At 35.7% G+C, this 15,216-nt stretch overlaps 1 protein-coding gene across 2 annotated transcripts in view; it reads left to right on the top strand.

Moving 5' to 3' along the window:
- The window catches only part of FIG4 (FIG4 phosphoinositide 5-phosphatase), a 50,710-nt gene extending 36,048 nt beyond the window's left edge, over window positions 1-14,662 (top strand). For both annotated transcript variants that reach the window (XM_041414906.1, XM_041414907.1), the window contains 4 exons: window positions 2,520-2,715; window positions 5,181-5,263; window positions 8,315-8,404; window positions 13,913-14,662. In XM_041414906.1, coding sequence (XP_041270840.1) covers window positions 2,520-2,715; window positions 5,181-5,263; window positions 8,315-8,404; window positions 13,913-14,090 — 547 coding nt within the window. In that variant the 3' untranslated portion in view covers window positions 14,091-14,662. The remainder of the gene's footprint in view (window positions 1-2,519; window positions 2,716-5,180; window positions 5,264-8,314; window positions 8,405-13,912) is intronic.
- Window positions 14,663-15,216: the final 554 nt, after the last annotated feature.

The raw sequence follows: 15,216 nt of genomic DNA, 5'->3' as shown, positions 1-15,216 counted from the left end.
ATTTTCTTTTTTCTCTGATTCCTCAAAGTGAAATCCATGAGAAGATTTTATCAATAATATACAGAAGTTATTAAAATTTGATCATCTCTTCATCGTGGTGGCAACTCTGTTCTCTATTGTAGTTGACAGCGGTGCATATTTTCTTGTTGCCTTTAAAAAAATGATAAATTTTTCATAAATAGTGCGTATTCTGAAACAACAATAAATGCCAATTTCAGCATAGTCTTTGATAAAATATGCTATTAAAATATTTATGGATAAAAATATATAAAACAATCCAGCAACAGTTGCTGGGACAAACAAATGCTTCATTTAGCTGCTTTTGCATCCAGGACCTGCTTTGTTACTCTATTTGCTCCACTGCTGTGTCCCACAGGGGCTGTGCAGAATCTTCCTGAATTCATTCTCTCATCGGTAGCTCATATTAAGGAAACCTTTTGTCAGTAGTTACTGTGCTGTTACAGCATTATAAGTTCCTCTGAAAACTTGCTGTTTTGTTAAACGCTAGAACATTTGACTCTCATGTGCTCTTGCCCTGAGGGTCTCATTGTCAATAAATGTTGAGAGTAGACTGTGCTTATCATCAGTAGAACCTCATTTTGTGCTACTGATTCCCTGGGAATAAACAGGAAGACTGTTCAATGTTACACAGTTTATCTCTGCTAAGAATTTGAGTTTATGAGTAGTTTGAGGATAATCTTTACTCTTCCGCTTTGGTAGAATGTCAGATTTTGGACTAATTTGTCTCCAGGTACTCCATTAAATAGTTGACCATTATATAATTTTCTCAGGCACTTTTATTCAAGCTCTTTGCTGTGATTTTTAGGGGTTGATGTGGGACAGAGAATCAGCTCCATCAAAGCCACATTCCAGGACTCCCTGTGTATCACTTTATAAGGTTTCCCCTTCACTGACTGTGTTGTAGGGCAAAACATGGCTTCTCTCTTGCACCTCACCCATATTTAGCCTTGCACAAGGCGGTACCTTTGCCTTGCTCATTTGTCACCATCTTTTGATCTGAGACATTTCTGAAGGAAATTTGGTGACCTCTTTTTGTCTGTAGGCATCAGGTCCCAAGGACGCTTAGATCTTGGCTGAGTATGTGTTGGGAGGGGTGTGAGGGTAACACTCTTACCAGTGTTTGGCTACTTGCTCCATTCCTCAGCTTTCAGAAAGGACTGCTTTTCTTGTGACCTTCACCTCATCTAGAAAAATGGGGTAAATCCCTTTATTTTCCCTAAAAAGAATGCTTATGTCTTCGTAACTTTCTGTACATTTCAGTCCAAGGAAATGTCAGGTTCTGCTGAGTCAGAAATCAAATTCGCCTGTGGTGTTATTTTCCCCAAGGCATTTGTTTCAGCTCTAAGATTTTTTTCTGATACAATAATGTCCTTGTGGGTGGGGTATGCTCTCAGATCAGAAGCTTTGAAGGACTCTCCTACTTGTTTATACATGTTCCTTGAGCATATAAAGTGTAGCTAATTCAGTACAGGCATAAACTGCTATGTGAGTTTCACTTCAAGAGGCAGCCTCTGTAACAGTCCTGGTGTGCTCCACTAGGGCTCAAGTGATGCTGATGAGAGCACTAGACCTGCATCTCCAAATAGCATTTGAGCTATTTATGAGCTCTTTTCACAGCCTTTAGCATGCTGCTGTCTTCCTTTAGAATGAGACACAGTGTCTGTCAGTGATATGTGGGACAGTCACTGCAGCAAGGAAGAGATGTTCCTTCCCTATTTCCAGGGATTTGTCTATAAACCGGCTATTCATTAGTTAATGTATATTCATTACTTGCCTTCCCTGAAAGACTGTGACAGTGTCCGAGAGGAAGTTGCAACTGAATACTCTCCTGTGGCCAGTAGGACAGGATGCAGGGCACATAAGTCTGATATGATTTCTGATGGGCAAAGTAATGTGTACCTTTCAGAGTGCATACAGTTAAATCCAGTGCTAGCCTGCTTACATAGAGATGCTTTATCTTGGGGTCTTCATATAAATAAGGCACCTCTTTATATTCACTAGAATTTCTTGAGTGAGAAATACATACTGCATCAAGAAATGTTGCTGATTAAAGAATTAAATTGAGAGGAGAGCTATGGAAAATAAAGGAAAAAAGTGACATTACCATTAAGATTTGGAACCAAGATTAAGGAAGCTACTGGAGTGGGTATTGTTATTAATCAGAAAGTGAAACTTTTTCCCAGATGAAAACCAAAGATATTATGTCTCAATTATTTTTATTCCTTTTTATTTATTCAGTTGTGGGGAGGGATTTAAGTAAGGAGTCAGAGAATTGGTGGAGAAAAGCTGACAGAATCCTTTGGGCTTTCTTTAAGTGCTCTGGAATAAGAAGAGATTGAAGAAGACAAATCAGTCACGGATTTTAAAAGATGAGCAAAAAGTTGCAGCAGAGGTTAAAACTTATTTCCCTGGAAAGATTGTAACCAAGATTAGGAATTCTAAATATTCATTGTTAATATCTTGCTGATTTCATAAATACACACTGTCTTTTCTAATAGGAACAAAAATAATAGAGAAGAAACTGTGCTGCAGCGTAAAACAGCTGCTAGTGCTCCTCCGCCCCCAAGCGAGGAAGCAGTGTCAAGTAGTTCTGAGGATGATTCTGGGACAGATAAAGAAGATGAAGGTGCTGTTTCTCAACGTTCAACTCCAGTAAAAGTGACTGATACAGGAGACAATACAAAAATCACAGAGGTAAGAAATTACTGTGTTAGGCAAGAAAGCTTAAAATTCACATTCCCTTAAAAAAGCATTATAAAACAGTCAGAAGTAAAGCACAGAGAAATTTAGTGACAAAGGTCTCCAGTGTAATTTTTTGTGTAGATATTAGCATAACTGCAGCGCAACTGTTTGTTAACCTTTTCTGTTCTTCTTGTCATGTAATAGTGAAACACAAAGGAAAATAACATTAAAAAAAAAAGAAAACTACTGTCAGAAACCTATGGCATTTGGAAGGTATTTGGGTCATTACATAATTTAAAATGCACCTGTATTAGTGTGTTAATTCAGAGCAGTAGTGCACGTCTGATTGTTGTCCTTTACTGTGCTCTGGCACACATCATTAGGTGGCCTTGGAGCATGTAAATGAGATTCCTTTTCACCAGGAATGTACTTGATCTACCTGCTTAATCAACATCTAGTTCATGGGAGTTAACCTGGAGCAAACCCCCTGAAAGACATGTAATATGAACCTGAGGTCCTGAGAACCACCTCTTGGAAATACCAGGCAATTCCTTTTGGACAATGCCTCTTGCTTAGGTTGATTAACTGTAAATTAATGTTCATTCTATCTAAATTTCAACCTGATTTATGTGAACACTTTTAAATTGCTGTCCCATAATTATGTGGTCTGGCATTTAAACAAAAAAATTAACTAACTTCAAAAATGTGCATGATAATGTTACTACACGGGTCCTATGCTATTACTGCTACTAAGGTTGCAGATAATGGCAGTGAATAAAATAGTGAAATAAATTGAATTTGCCCAGTCAGGTGGAAAGAATGTATATTTGCAGTTGTGGGCTATTAATCTTTTTTTTCCTAGCATAACTCCCATTTTGTTAGAATCCCTTGGGTGCCAATTTAATGAAAATACTGAGTTGTATAAAGAATTATAGAAGTATCTATTTTATTAGTTCATGTAATAGTTCTTCAAATTCCTTCTTGTAGATATCCATTTTGGATACCATTGAAAGTATCATAGCAAAAGGTTATGCTAATGTATACTATTGAAATTTGGAAAATACTTATGTTGTCTGGCAGGGTTGTTTTTTTTAAAGCCGCAGCTAATTTAAATGGTTATAGGATTGTGCATGTTATCACTTCTAAAGAATATTAAGTATTTATGACCTTAGCATAAAATGTAGTGTCTGATAGGCAACAGACAATTACACTGCTTTTTTTTTTTTTCCTCGAATCAAATTTTGATTCTATTCAGTCTTTACCCTAGGGTTGTGTGTTCTCAGGTAATGGATTTTCAGCCTTCAATAGTGCAATAGTGTCTTCTTCCTAAGCAAGTACAAGCACATTTATTTATTTGTGTTTATACAAGGTATTTTATCTGAAAGTTTTCCATTATCTCTGAATGACAGAATACATGTTCTCCAGCAAAGGAGATTAAAAAACCTAGAAACAAACAAAAATCCAAGTTGAAATTTTATTCTTGATTCCTACTATTGCATAATTTATCTCACATCAGTTTTTCTCTCTGTTTTGAACACACTTCAACACTGAGACCTAAGGGGTTTTTTTAGATTTTTAAGATGCTTAAATGAAAGGTGTATGTAAACACAAAGTATGATGTGAAATATTGAATTTCAATGGCTTAAAAATTGGGCGAGCTATTCTGACTTTTTAGTAATGATATGAATAAATATATTCCAACTGATTAGCATCTTCTAATGCATTGAATTTTAGTCATAATTTGCACTGTTAATTCATTCCGTTCCTTATTATCTGAGGAACTCAAAAAACTGGTTCCTTTCTGTTCACATCTTTGAGAAGTTAATAAAAAATGCATTTATTCTTCTGGTCAGGACTAGAACCTTTCTGAAGTTCTTTGAATCATTTTGAACTAAGAGAAAATTGTCTTTATATTTGACTCACATGTCATGTCAGAAAACCCCCCTCAGTTTAGCACTGAATCACTAGAAACAGTTAGTGAACTATTGCATGTGCACTGATTCCTTGTTATAGTTGAGTGACATGATTGCATAATGTATAAAATAAAAATAGTTCTTTTCAACCTGAGGTTTGTAATTATTGCAGAATTGACAGCAGGAAATGTGAAAGCAAATGTGGGAGCATGTTCTGAACAAATATGACTTATTCTATATTAAGTTTCAATACAGAACAGAATTTAATAACTACACCATTATGTTGTATGAATAAAATTTATTCTCCTAATATGTTGTTTTAGCTGATGATGTCTTTCAAGAATTCTTTTGTTGTTGAATACATGTGTTGATTAATATTTTTAATAAATTATTTTCTTTTAAAAACATGTGTAAGCTATGATTGCTGTGGATATGAGAAATCTGTTTGTTTTTGTCTGCACTTCTGAAACTATAGTTTGGCTTGTAAGGAAGTTCTTTTTTAAGAGCAATCTTTCTTTGGATGTTGTTACAGTATTCTCAGTCTGAATCTTTCTTATGTTCCAGAATGTAGTGCAAGCAACAAAAGATGTGTATGGAGTCAATCTTTCAGATATCCCTTCAGAAGATGATCTTGCAATATATGCAAGGTGAGATGAATTTCCAGTGGTAATCAGTAAAGGATAACTTGAGCTAGTTAAGTGCAGTTTGTCAGAGTGCTGCCTTTGATTAAACTTACTTAAAGGAGAAATTTGTCTATGTATGCTATTTCTTTCAAAATCAAACTGTTTTCAGCTGTCTGTGTCAGTTCTGATTTCAGTGAAAGCTATGCAGATGTCTCAGAAAGCAAAATTTGGAGCTTAAATCAAATGAAAGATGCTTCAAAAGAAATACCTGTCACTTAATATAATCCTAGAACTTTATAAGTAAATTGATAGGAATTCCATATTGCATTGATAAGTAAATTCCACAGAATTATCAATGGAACCAAGAGTGGAACTAAGAATAGTTCCATGGTTGTAAGCTTTATAATCTGTGGGATTTGCATTTAAAAAAAAATGCAAAAAAAAAAAGGCTTTGCATTTTTCAAGTTTTGAATTACTCCAATTCAAATCAGTCATAATGAAATAGCTTATTCTGTAAATATGCATATAAAATAATAGAAGTTGTCCTTTTATTTAATGTGATGCCATATAAGAAATCTACACTTCATCTCAGGAAAACCCTGTGTATGTATTGAAGTGAATACTCGTGAGACATGCATTGAAATGGCCTCATGTGCATTTGGTTTTATTTTCTAATGTGGAATAGTAGTAGCTACCTTGTTATATTTGAAAGCTTTTCAATTTTTAAGGGAAATTTTAATTCATGTGATATCTATTTTGGTGATACGTGGTGTTTCATCATGACTTAGTTCCTTAATCCATTCAATGCATTTTTTCTTTATATTTAAAATTATTTTTCTCTTACTTTTTCTTTAGATGTAGCTATTTCTCTTGCAGTCTTTTGTTCTTTAAAATTCCCACTTCTACCTATTTCCTACAAGCTGAGTCCTTTGAAGATGCTACACTTGAATAGGGTTAGGAGGATGTTTCTCATTATATCTGAAATTTTTACATTCATCTATGCCTCTACCTTTGGTTCTTTTTTATTTTAACCCTAGAAGATGGATGCAAATTTGACAACTATCCTTTGATACAGCAGGTAGTTTTTGTGGTTCAGAAAATGGCCCAGTGTGAGCTGGTATCTACTGTGAGTCTCTCTGTGCAAATGAATAATTCTGTATTAACATCCAGAATTGCAGCTACTTCCAATTTTATAATTTCTTCAGGCTGGACTAATGTTCAATCTATTGTTAATGTAAAACTGTAAACCCCCTGGAGACTTTGAAGCTCCCTATTTATAGCCTTTTTAAGAAAAAAACAAAACAAACCTTGCATTTATTTCATTTCCTTTGAGCAATGCAGGTTTTAAAAATAGAAAAAATTACAAATTCTTTATCTTTTTCAGCTAACAAGACATGGTGCTATTTCTGGTCTGGTGTGCTGATTTATATAATAAAGGATGTCAGTTAAATCTATACTTTGCAAAATGTACATCGCTTGAGAATAGCAACAATTTCTTTCACAGTATGATGACAGTTCTCACATCAAGCCTTTTCTGCTACTGTAATAAGGGAAGTGGGGGGATGTGAGATCCTGACTTCACGTGACATCACTGGACATGTTACATGTTTTTCATGATGAGGATCAGGATCTCACAGATTCACAGTACTTCAGGTTAAGTTGCTTTACGTCAACTGATCTGTATTAAGCCTATTTGCAAATGCAAATTAAAAGTAATTTGGATCTATTCAGCCTGTTTTCACTTATGGCTGGGATAATTCTCTTCAAAACAGAAATCACAGAAGCCCAGATTGGTTGAATTTGGAAGGGACACGAAGTCCCTGTAGTAATTTGAGGTTGTATGCTGCAGATCAACTGTGTGTGGTATCTTCCTGACCTCAGCAAACTTGCTTCTGTGCATTTAGGTCTTGTAACTTTCAAAATATTGAATAATTTGAAGCAATTAATGAAAATACATATGCAATTGGTTTGCCTTTGTTTTTTTTAAGAGTTAGTTTCAATAGCAGGCTCCTGCAGTAGAAGATGTTAATTATCTTGATTTCCACTTAAAATTCTCTTATTTAGTAATGCAAGCATTTATTCCTTTAAAAGTCAAACTGATGTTGCTTGTCCCTGAGTCATTTGTTTGTACAGTATAGAATCTGAATGGAGCAGAAAGAAAAGCTGCAGTAAGTTGCTTAGGTACATGTTGTTCATTTGACTTCTGTACTCTTTCATGCAATTGGTTTTGCACTGGTAATAGTTGCTTGTTAAAATGTAGTAGATATTACTGAAGTAGACCAGTAAGACTTCTTAAGCTAAATGGAAGCTCACTGTTAAGAAAAACTCTCTGCCTCAGAAATTAAACTAGTAAATCAAAACTGACATTTACTTGTCTTTTCAGTGGCACAGCTGTGGTGGAGAGTGAACAAATTGAGTGCAAGATAGCTACATATATTTACATTTGAAAATGTCTGACTTTTCCTCCTATCCTGAGTGATTAAGATTAGTGATAAACTGCTTTTCAGAAGATTTTGTTCCACTTCATTGCCAAGGAAAAAAAAAAAAAAAGACAGTATTTTCCATTGGCAGTGTCTTCCAGCAAATATTTGGAGATGGAGAAATTGTCCCAAAAGGTTGTGGTTGTAAATAAGGGATCTGAGCTAACAGCATTTCAGATGAATGAACTAGATTGAATTCAGCAAAGGACTGACTTAAATCTGAAACTTGAGAAACTTTGTGTCTTTTGCTGATTTTTCCATAGGCTGTTCCTCTGACTGATTGCTTTGAGAAAGACGTAGGAAATTGAGTGCAGAGGGCTGCCTGTTTCTTAGGGGAGGACGGTTTCTTGCCATGACATACCGGGTGACACCAATTGATAAGCAAATTTCATTTCAAAGGAGGTTCTGAGTTCATGCGTACACCCTCTATGAACTTTTAAAAATGTCTTGTTCACCAGAGAAGTACATCATGATCGGTGACTTACATAGTAGGACTAAAAATATAATTTCTTAGTGTAATTTTTTTGTTTGATGACTTTTGGGGGATAGTTCTTTTATTTCTTTCATTTATTCTTCAATCTGCTGCTTTTCACAGGTTTGTTCAGCTGGGACAGAGTCAGCATAAACAAGACAAGGGCAGCCAGCAATTTTATTCAAAATGCCCCTTGGATAAGGTCATAAATTTGTAAGTATTCCTTTTCTTTTTCCCTTTAGACTGATTTTGCTTTTGTCATTAGATATGAAAAGTGATCAGGTAAATTTGATGTTAAATTGCTTTAGAGTCACACTTCCATTTTCTTCACTGCGTAGGGAGTTTCAATGCATAGCATGAAGAACTGCATTTTTGGTTTTTTAAGGGTTTGTGTTTTTTGGGAGTTTGGTTTTTGTGTTATTTTGGGGAGTCTTGTTTTTTGTTTTCTTTTTTAGTTTTTGTAGTATCAAGGGGTTTCTTTTAAAAGACTTAGCAATCCTGAATTAACAGAAAATGCTGAATCTACTGAGTTTTAGAGGGCAATTTCTTCGTGCTTACTCTCCACTAGAAAACATTCAAAGTTGCATTTGAATCTTCTTAGTACTAGTGTATAAAAAGGATCATGGTGTTATCCAAATGTGATACTAATATTGAACCAGGTCTTAAAATTTAGATGATCAAGTACTACCTTCCCAGTTGACATCTTCCTGTAGTGTAGGCAGCTTAAAGTTTCACCAAGGCAAGGCAGAATTTTATTTACTTCTGTCCCTAGTACATGATCCTTTATCCAGCAGCATGGCCACTTCTTAGAACTGCAAAAGCTTTTCTGAATCTGTTGATTTACAGAAGTCTCAACTTTGTTTCCTCCACTGCCTCTTGTCCACCCTTCTGTGCTGGTGATGTGAGGAAACCTTAAACACAGCATTTATACTTAAGCAGGGAGAGAGACTAGGTGAGTTTCAGCTGGGCTGGGAAAGAATGACATGAAGCAGATGTGATGCTGTGTAAGAGACAATACTGTCTAATAGCAGTGTTTAGTCACTTGGTATTACCTACATTTAAGTGCTGATACCACATTTGTAGGTAAATGAGCCTGTAGTTTTATAATAAAACATGTATAATGTGTATTAAAGTAGTAAATTAGATTGGCAAACTGTAAAACTGTTTTTCAATATGAGGGAGCAAGCCTGAGTGTTTTAAATGGGCATGTTTATTAAGAAAATATTTTGTAAGAAGAAGAATAATTTTGCTATGAATGAAGGCAATTTATTTTTTGTAATTGCAAAATCTCCCAGCATGTAAGACAGTCTAGGAGATAATCATTCCTTTCTTACCCCTTTAAATGTAAATTTTTTCCCAATGCTCAGCTGCTGTAAAATGAACACAATAAACAGAGTCTCTACACAGAATTCTGGTGGCCTTGGGATAGTCACATGTTAATTTTTCTCTTTTCCCAAGTGTAATTTACATGTGTTTCTGAACAGTAGAAGTGTAAAAGTCATAGGGCACACAAATCCGTGCCTCCTGTCACTTCTTCTTTCGAAGTCATGTCAATCATCTCTCCTTGCCAATTCTTCCAAACATGTTCCTCTGTGCAGATGAGAGAGGAAATAGAATATCTTAGAGTTAGTGATTTCTTTTTTAGTACAGTATATCCCTAGACTGCTTAAAATTTTTCTTTGGGTTTTGTTCTGTAACTTTTTTAAAATGTTTAAGTACTGTTAGGATGGTGACAGATTGTTCTTTTAGTTAAAGTCACAAATGTAGCCATTCTTAAAAGGCATGTTGTTCAACTCTGAAACAAGGAAGCTTTCTCTTACTGACTTTGAATTGCTGCTCTGAATCAGGAATTTCCTTGGAGAATATTAACTTTTGAGAAATATAATAGAATGAACATAAGTGTACTCAAAATTAGGGAGAGAGGGAGGGTTTTCAGTAAGAGCAGCTGAGGCACAGCTTGCACTTGTTTCTGAAGGAGTTCTTGAAGAAATTAAAAAATTATACTAACTTTTATTAATTTGATGTTAGATGCCTTTTAAATTGAAAAAAAAATCTGACAAATTTAATTCCCAAGTGATGGTTCATATATGATACAAATGCAATCAAACCCTAGTTCTTTTCATAGTAAAATTAGGTACTCAGTCTAAAACTTTGGGTTCATATCAGCAGTGAGATATAAGTTTAAGTTTAGGTTAGTTGTCTTTTCCACACTTCTCAAGAAAATCTTTTTTAATAACCTCACATTTCACAATTTTAAACACTTAACCATTTTAATTAAATACAAGAAGCCATTACAAATGAAGAAATATTTCTTATTTTTATGTCGCTGCAGTGATATTTCTGAATTCAAATATGAATTGTATAAATACTGAAGAGAAGGTTCAGTCTTGAATTCTGTCTTGAATTTTTAAACTGTTAATTATAGACTAGAAATAAAAAATGGGGACTTGAACAGGGACCAAAGTGATGCAGTGAAATAATACTGAAGTTGAGTGGAGGATGTGGAAGGATATTGAAATTCTTCTTTTTGTTCTTAGAAATTCCATGAAAGAAAAAATGGTGGAATTATACTTAGGGCTAAATAAAGCTAAACAGAACTGGACTACCTTTAGCACAATCTATTATAATGTATATGAAGACAGACTCTTAAGTACTGTAGTGTAATTACTGTTGGCCGACACAGTGCACCTGTTCCTAATTCCCTAGTATTCATTCTGGTATGATATAAATAATACTGTTGTAAAAATACACTCTCAAAACCTTTTTAAAGGTACTTCATACGTTTATCTAGGAGTACAAGAAACTATTTCCTTCTGAAAAGGGAACTGAATGTTTTGATTCCCTGTAGCACAAAAGAAGAGTGTGGGCATGCTTAAACATCGTCCTACCAAAGAGTGGTTGGTGCATACATCAGGGTCCAAGTGGTCTTCAGTGCCTGTGCTTCAGGTCAGGTCACAGAATGCTATGGACTCTTAATGACCATCCAGTTCTCCAACCCCCTGCCATGGGCAGGGACAATTTCCACTAGACCAGGTTGCTCAAAGCCCCATCCAGCTTGGCCTTGAACACTGCCAGGGATGGGACAAACACGACTTCTCTGGGTGACTTGTTCCAGTGCCTCTCTGCCCTCACAGTGAAGGATTTCCACCTACTGCCTAAGTTAGACCTTCTTTCAGTTTAAAGCCCCTTGGCCCACTACTTCATGCCCTTTAAAAAGTCCCTCTGCAGCTCTCTTGCAGCCCCCTCTAGGCACTGGAAGGTGATACAAGGTCTCCCTGGAGCCTCCTCGTCTCTATACTGAGCAACCCCAACTCTCTCAGCCTGTCTTCATGGGAGAGGTACTCTAGCCCCCTGATCATCTTCATGGGTGTTTGCTTAGGATTCAAACAAGGTGAAAAAGTAGATCTTGTTTACTTTTTAGATATGCTTCAGAGACTTGAGGAGAACAAATGCAGTGTTGAAACAAATGCAGTGGCTTTCTGGTGACTGCTATATGTCTGAGAGCTAATCTACATCACCATGAACTTTTCCTTGGAAGTATGGAACATCCTCATTATAATGGAAGGTTTTAACCATATCTTTTAATGTAGAGACAATGATATTCTTGGTGAAACCATAACACCAGGAAGCCTGCTCATAAGTGGGATGAAAATAATTGAAAATTGTGTGTCAAGGGTGCTGTCCTTCATGACATAAAGCTTATGTTCCTGTCTACATAATTTTCACTGGGAGGCCATAAAGCTACAGGTCTCTAGGGAAACCTGATAGCCAAGTCATAAATAACGTGCTCTCCTTCATGACTATTGTAAGATATTAAACTTATTAAGTAAAATAGATTTTTACATGAATATGTTAGAGAAATAACTTTTAATTAAATGACTGGATAATGCAAGCACTCTACAAATAGTTACAGCTTAATACAGGGTTATTAATCAAAGTTGGCACTCATGAACATGTGGTTCTTTCAATATATTTTTATCACGTTGATGCAAGTAGGAGGAAAATTGAGATTTGGTTATTAAATGCTCAAAATTAAATGCACTTTGCTGCCCAGCTTCCATTGTACCTAAGGAAAGGATTTTTGAGTCATTAGTGCTTCAGAAATGTCATATCTTTAGAAACCAATCAATAAATAGAGAAGGCATCAATTTAGTGTAATGGCTCTGTTTTGCTCTTTACTTAATTGCCCACTTGCTAGTGGACCAGACAGACCAGTTATATTTGATTAAGTGACACCTTTGTTGTTAGATAGTGACATTGATAAGTTAGTACAGTGTGCTAGTGTCAAATGCCATTGCTAGAGTCTCAGCTTGGATGCTTTACACTGGTTAAATAAGTACTGCAGAAACTATGGATGCTTTGAAAAACAATCTACTTTTAAAGCATCTAGACTAAGGTTATTTACCAGTTCTGAATAAACAAATTAGAAGGGATAATGAGAAGAAACTATCACATTGTTGAGGAAAAAAAATTATGTTTTAGAGTATGTGGCCAAACTCTGTGGGGGACCAGTGATTTTATTGTCTCAAGTTCAATAGCATACTTTTATAAGTAATTCTGTCATTGCAATCAAAGAGTAATCAAATTAATGTATGGCTATGCAAAGTTGAAATATAAAATTGAAAAGTATTACTTTAATCTGGAAACATTTTTGCTTTATGTACTGTGTTCCAGTTGTACTGTGTATCCTACATGACACGCTGCAATAATTTTTTAAGACTAATGAACTGTCACATGATGAAACATCCAAAATACAATATATTTGACTAAAATAAAAGGCTGAAAAATGAGGGAGCTGGAGTTTTTTCATGATTTTAATGGAGATCCTCATTTAGAAACAGTGTTAAACATTAGTTTGTGCCCATAATGCAAGTAGGAGTTTATTAGGGCATTTTATTCATAGACGGGCTTTCCCTTTGCTCAAGTGTTCTAGTTCTTGTTTTTTCACCTTCAAAAGACGAGATTCTATGCATAAAAATAACTTTCTTGTCTCCTGAAAAGCACACAGGTAGTGAGTCATGACTCTGGCTTCTGTAGAATATGGCAGTGATGCTAATATCTGAATCTTCATTGCATTTGGGCTGGTTGGTGTTTGCTTTATGAAATAGTGAGCTTTGACAGTAAGTTGCCACTTTACTTTCTTACCTGAGAAGCTTTGGGCCCAAAAATATGTCTATTAGGACTCAAATATGTTATTTGTTGGACAAAGTAGATTTTAAAAATATTTTTATAAAATATCTGAGTGCTGTTGCTTATAATAAATCGTCTGCTTCCTGATAATTAGATGGAAATTTCTTTCCTAATTAATCCTTTGTCTGTGTTGGCTCAGAGTATAATGACTTGTTATAATTGCTACTAAGTGGAAGCTCAATGAAGTCTTTCTTTTATCTGCTATAATGCATGGCACAGATCTACTTTAGCTGGGGTACTTACTGACCGTAGCAGATCTGAGGAAGGATGAAGAAATGAGGGCAGGGCAAAGGGAAGTGAGAAGGTATTCTGTAATGGGATTAATGACAACTTACCTAATTACCCTACTTGGAAAGCTGGGTCTTACCAGGTCTGCAATAGTGATAAAAATCGAGGTAAATGAATTATCTACTGGGAACTTGCCCTCTCATTGACTCTTCTGTAAATTTCAAGGAAAATAAATACTCCTCTCTCTCTGTGGAAAATTTTTACCTAAAGCTCCAAATATTTTGCATGTTTGTTTTTTTCCAGAATACCCATCTCCTCCTTTTCTCAAGACAATATTTACGAAGTCCAGCCTCCAAGAGCTGATAGGAAATCGATAGAGATTTTCCATGCACACATTCAGGCTGGAAGAGGAAACATGCAGCCCCTGGGAAGAGAAGACTTCCTCATGTACAGAGAGTACATTCGAAACAGATACATGTAAATCCAAGCTGGATTCTCCTGCCAAATCGACTGGACTGATAAGTCACAAAAATAATTTTAGAAAGGAAATCTAGTTTTGTTATTTGTTACTAGCTTTTCTATTTATTCTTTATTCTTATCCATTTATTGTATTGTGCTTTAGGGGAAAAGGTGGTTTAATAGCTGATTTAAAAGGTTATTTAATATCTTTTAGCTGAAAGTGTATCCTAAGAGACTAAGTGAATAATCAGAGCACCCAGAGTCACTGGAGAGTATGTAGCAATTTGTGGCAAAGAAAATATGGCATCTTTAACTTTTTTATATTAATTTCTTACATTGTTATGTTTGCTAATAAAACTGAAGTGATTTGTACACAAGAATCAGAAGAGAATAGTTTTCTTCCTCTTTCTTCCCTGACAGAAAACAATCTTCTTTTACAGCAGAATATTTTCTGATATTTCTTGAGGTTTTTAGCAAAGTTAAGTACTAGAATGACTGCTTGCACTTTTCTGCTTTCTTAAGCAAATGTGAAAAATATGTGGCATATGTCAAAATCAAAATTTGCATCAACACCAATAAACTTTGTAACCCTAATATGTGTCAAAAGTAATGTCACTGGTGCTGGTAGCTGCAGAATCTGTGCCACATACTGCAGGGTGAAGATGGCTTGTAACTAATTACCACAGGTTTCTAGTACAAGTCTGAGGAGAACCCCATAATGACTGCATCAGCAAATGAGGGAATGCTCTTCACATTACTGGGTTTGGACACCTGGGGAGTGCCAAACCATCCTGTCATTTTTCTGTATGACAGGCACTATCTTTTGAAGCACACTCTTCCCATCCCTGTGTTTGTCCTCCTGTGAGATGCCTTCAGATTCAAGCCTGGAGCCTCCAGGGAAAGTGACCGGATCAGCTGGGGTGATCATGCAAGAGGAAGCAGGATTTGGGTTAGGCAAGACTGAACATCATGTCCCGTGCTGGGTAAGAGGTGAAGAGGCAGCAGATGTCTAAACAGGTTCTTTTGGGCTTGTAAGTAAAACATTTTTCAAATGAAAATAAAAAGGAAGGGAGGAAGCCTGCTATTTGCAATTGCAAGCTATAATTCCCAGCACTTTGTAGCCCTTTGCCTTGAAGAATACTGACAGT

This window comes from Onychostruthus taczanowskii, unplaced genomic scaffold (genome assembly GCF_017590055.1).
Source record: "Onychostruthus taczanowskii isolate IOZ18803 unplaced genomic scaffold, ASM1759005v1 scaffold48, whole genome shotgun sequence".
Lineage (NCBI taxonomy): Eukaryota > Metazoa > Chordata > Aves > Passeriformes > Passeridae > Onychostruthus > Onychostruthus taczanowskii.
The sequence above is the reverse complement of the archived record's forward strand: the minus strand, read 5'-3'. Positions and strand labels throughout refer to the sequence as shown.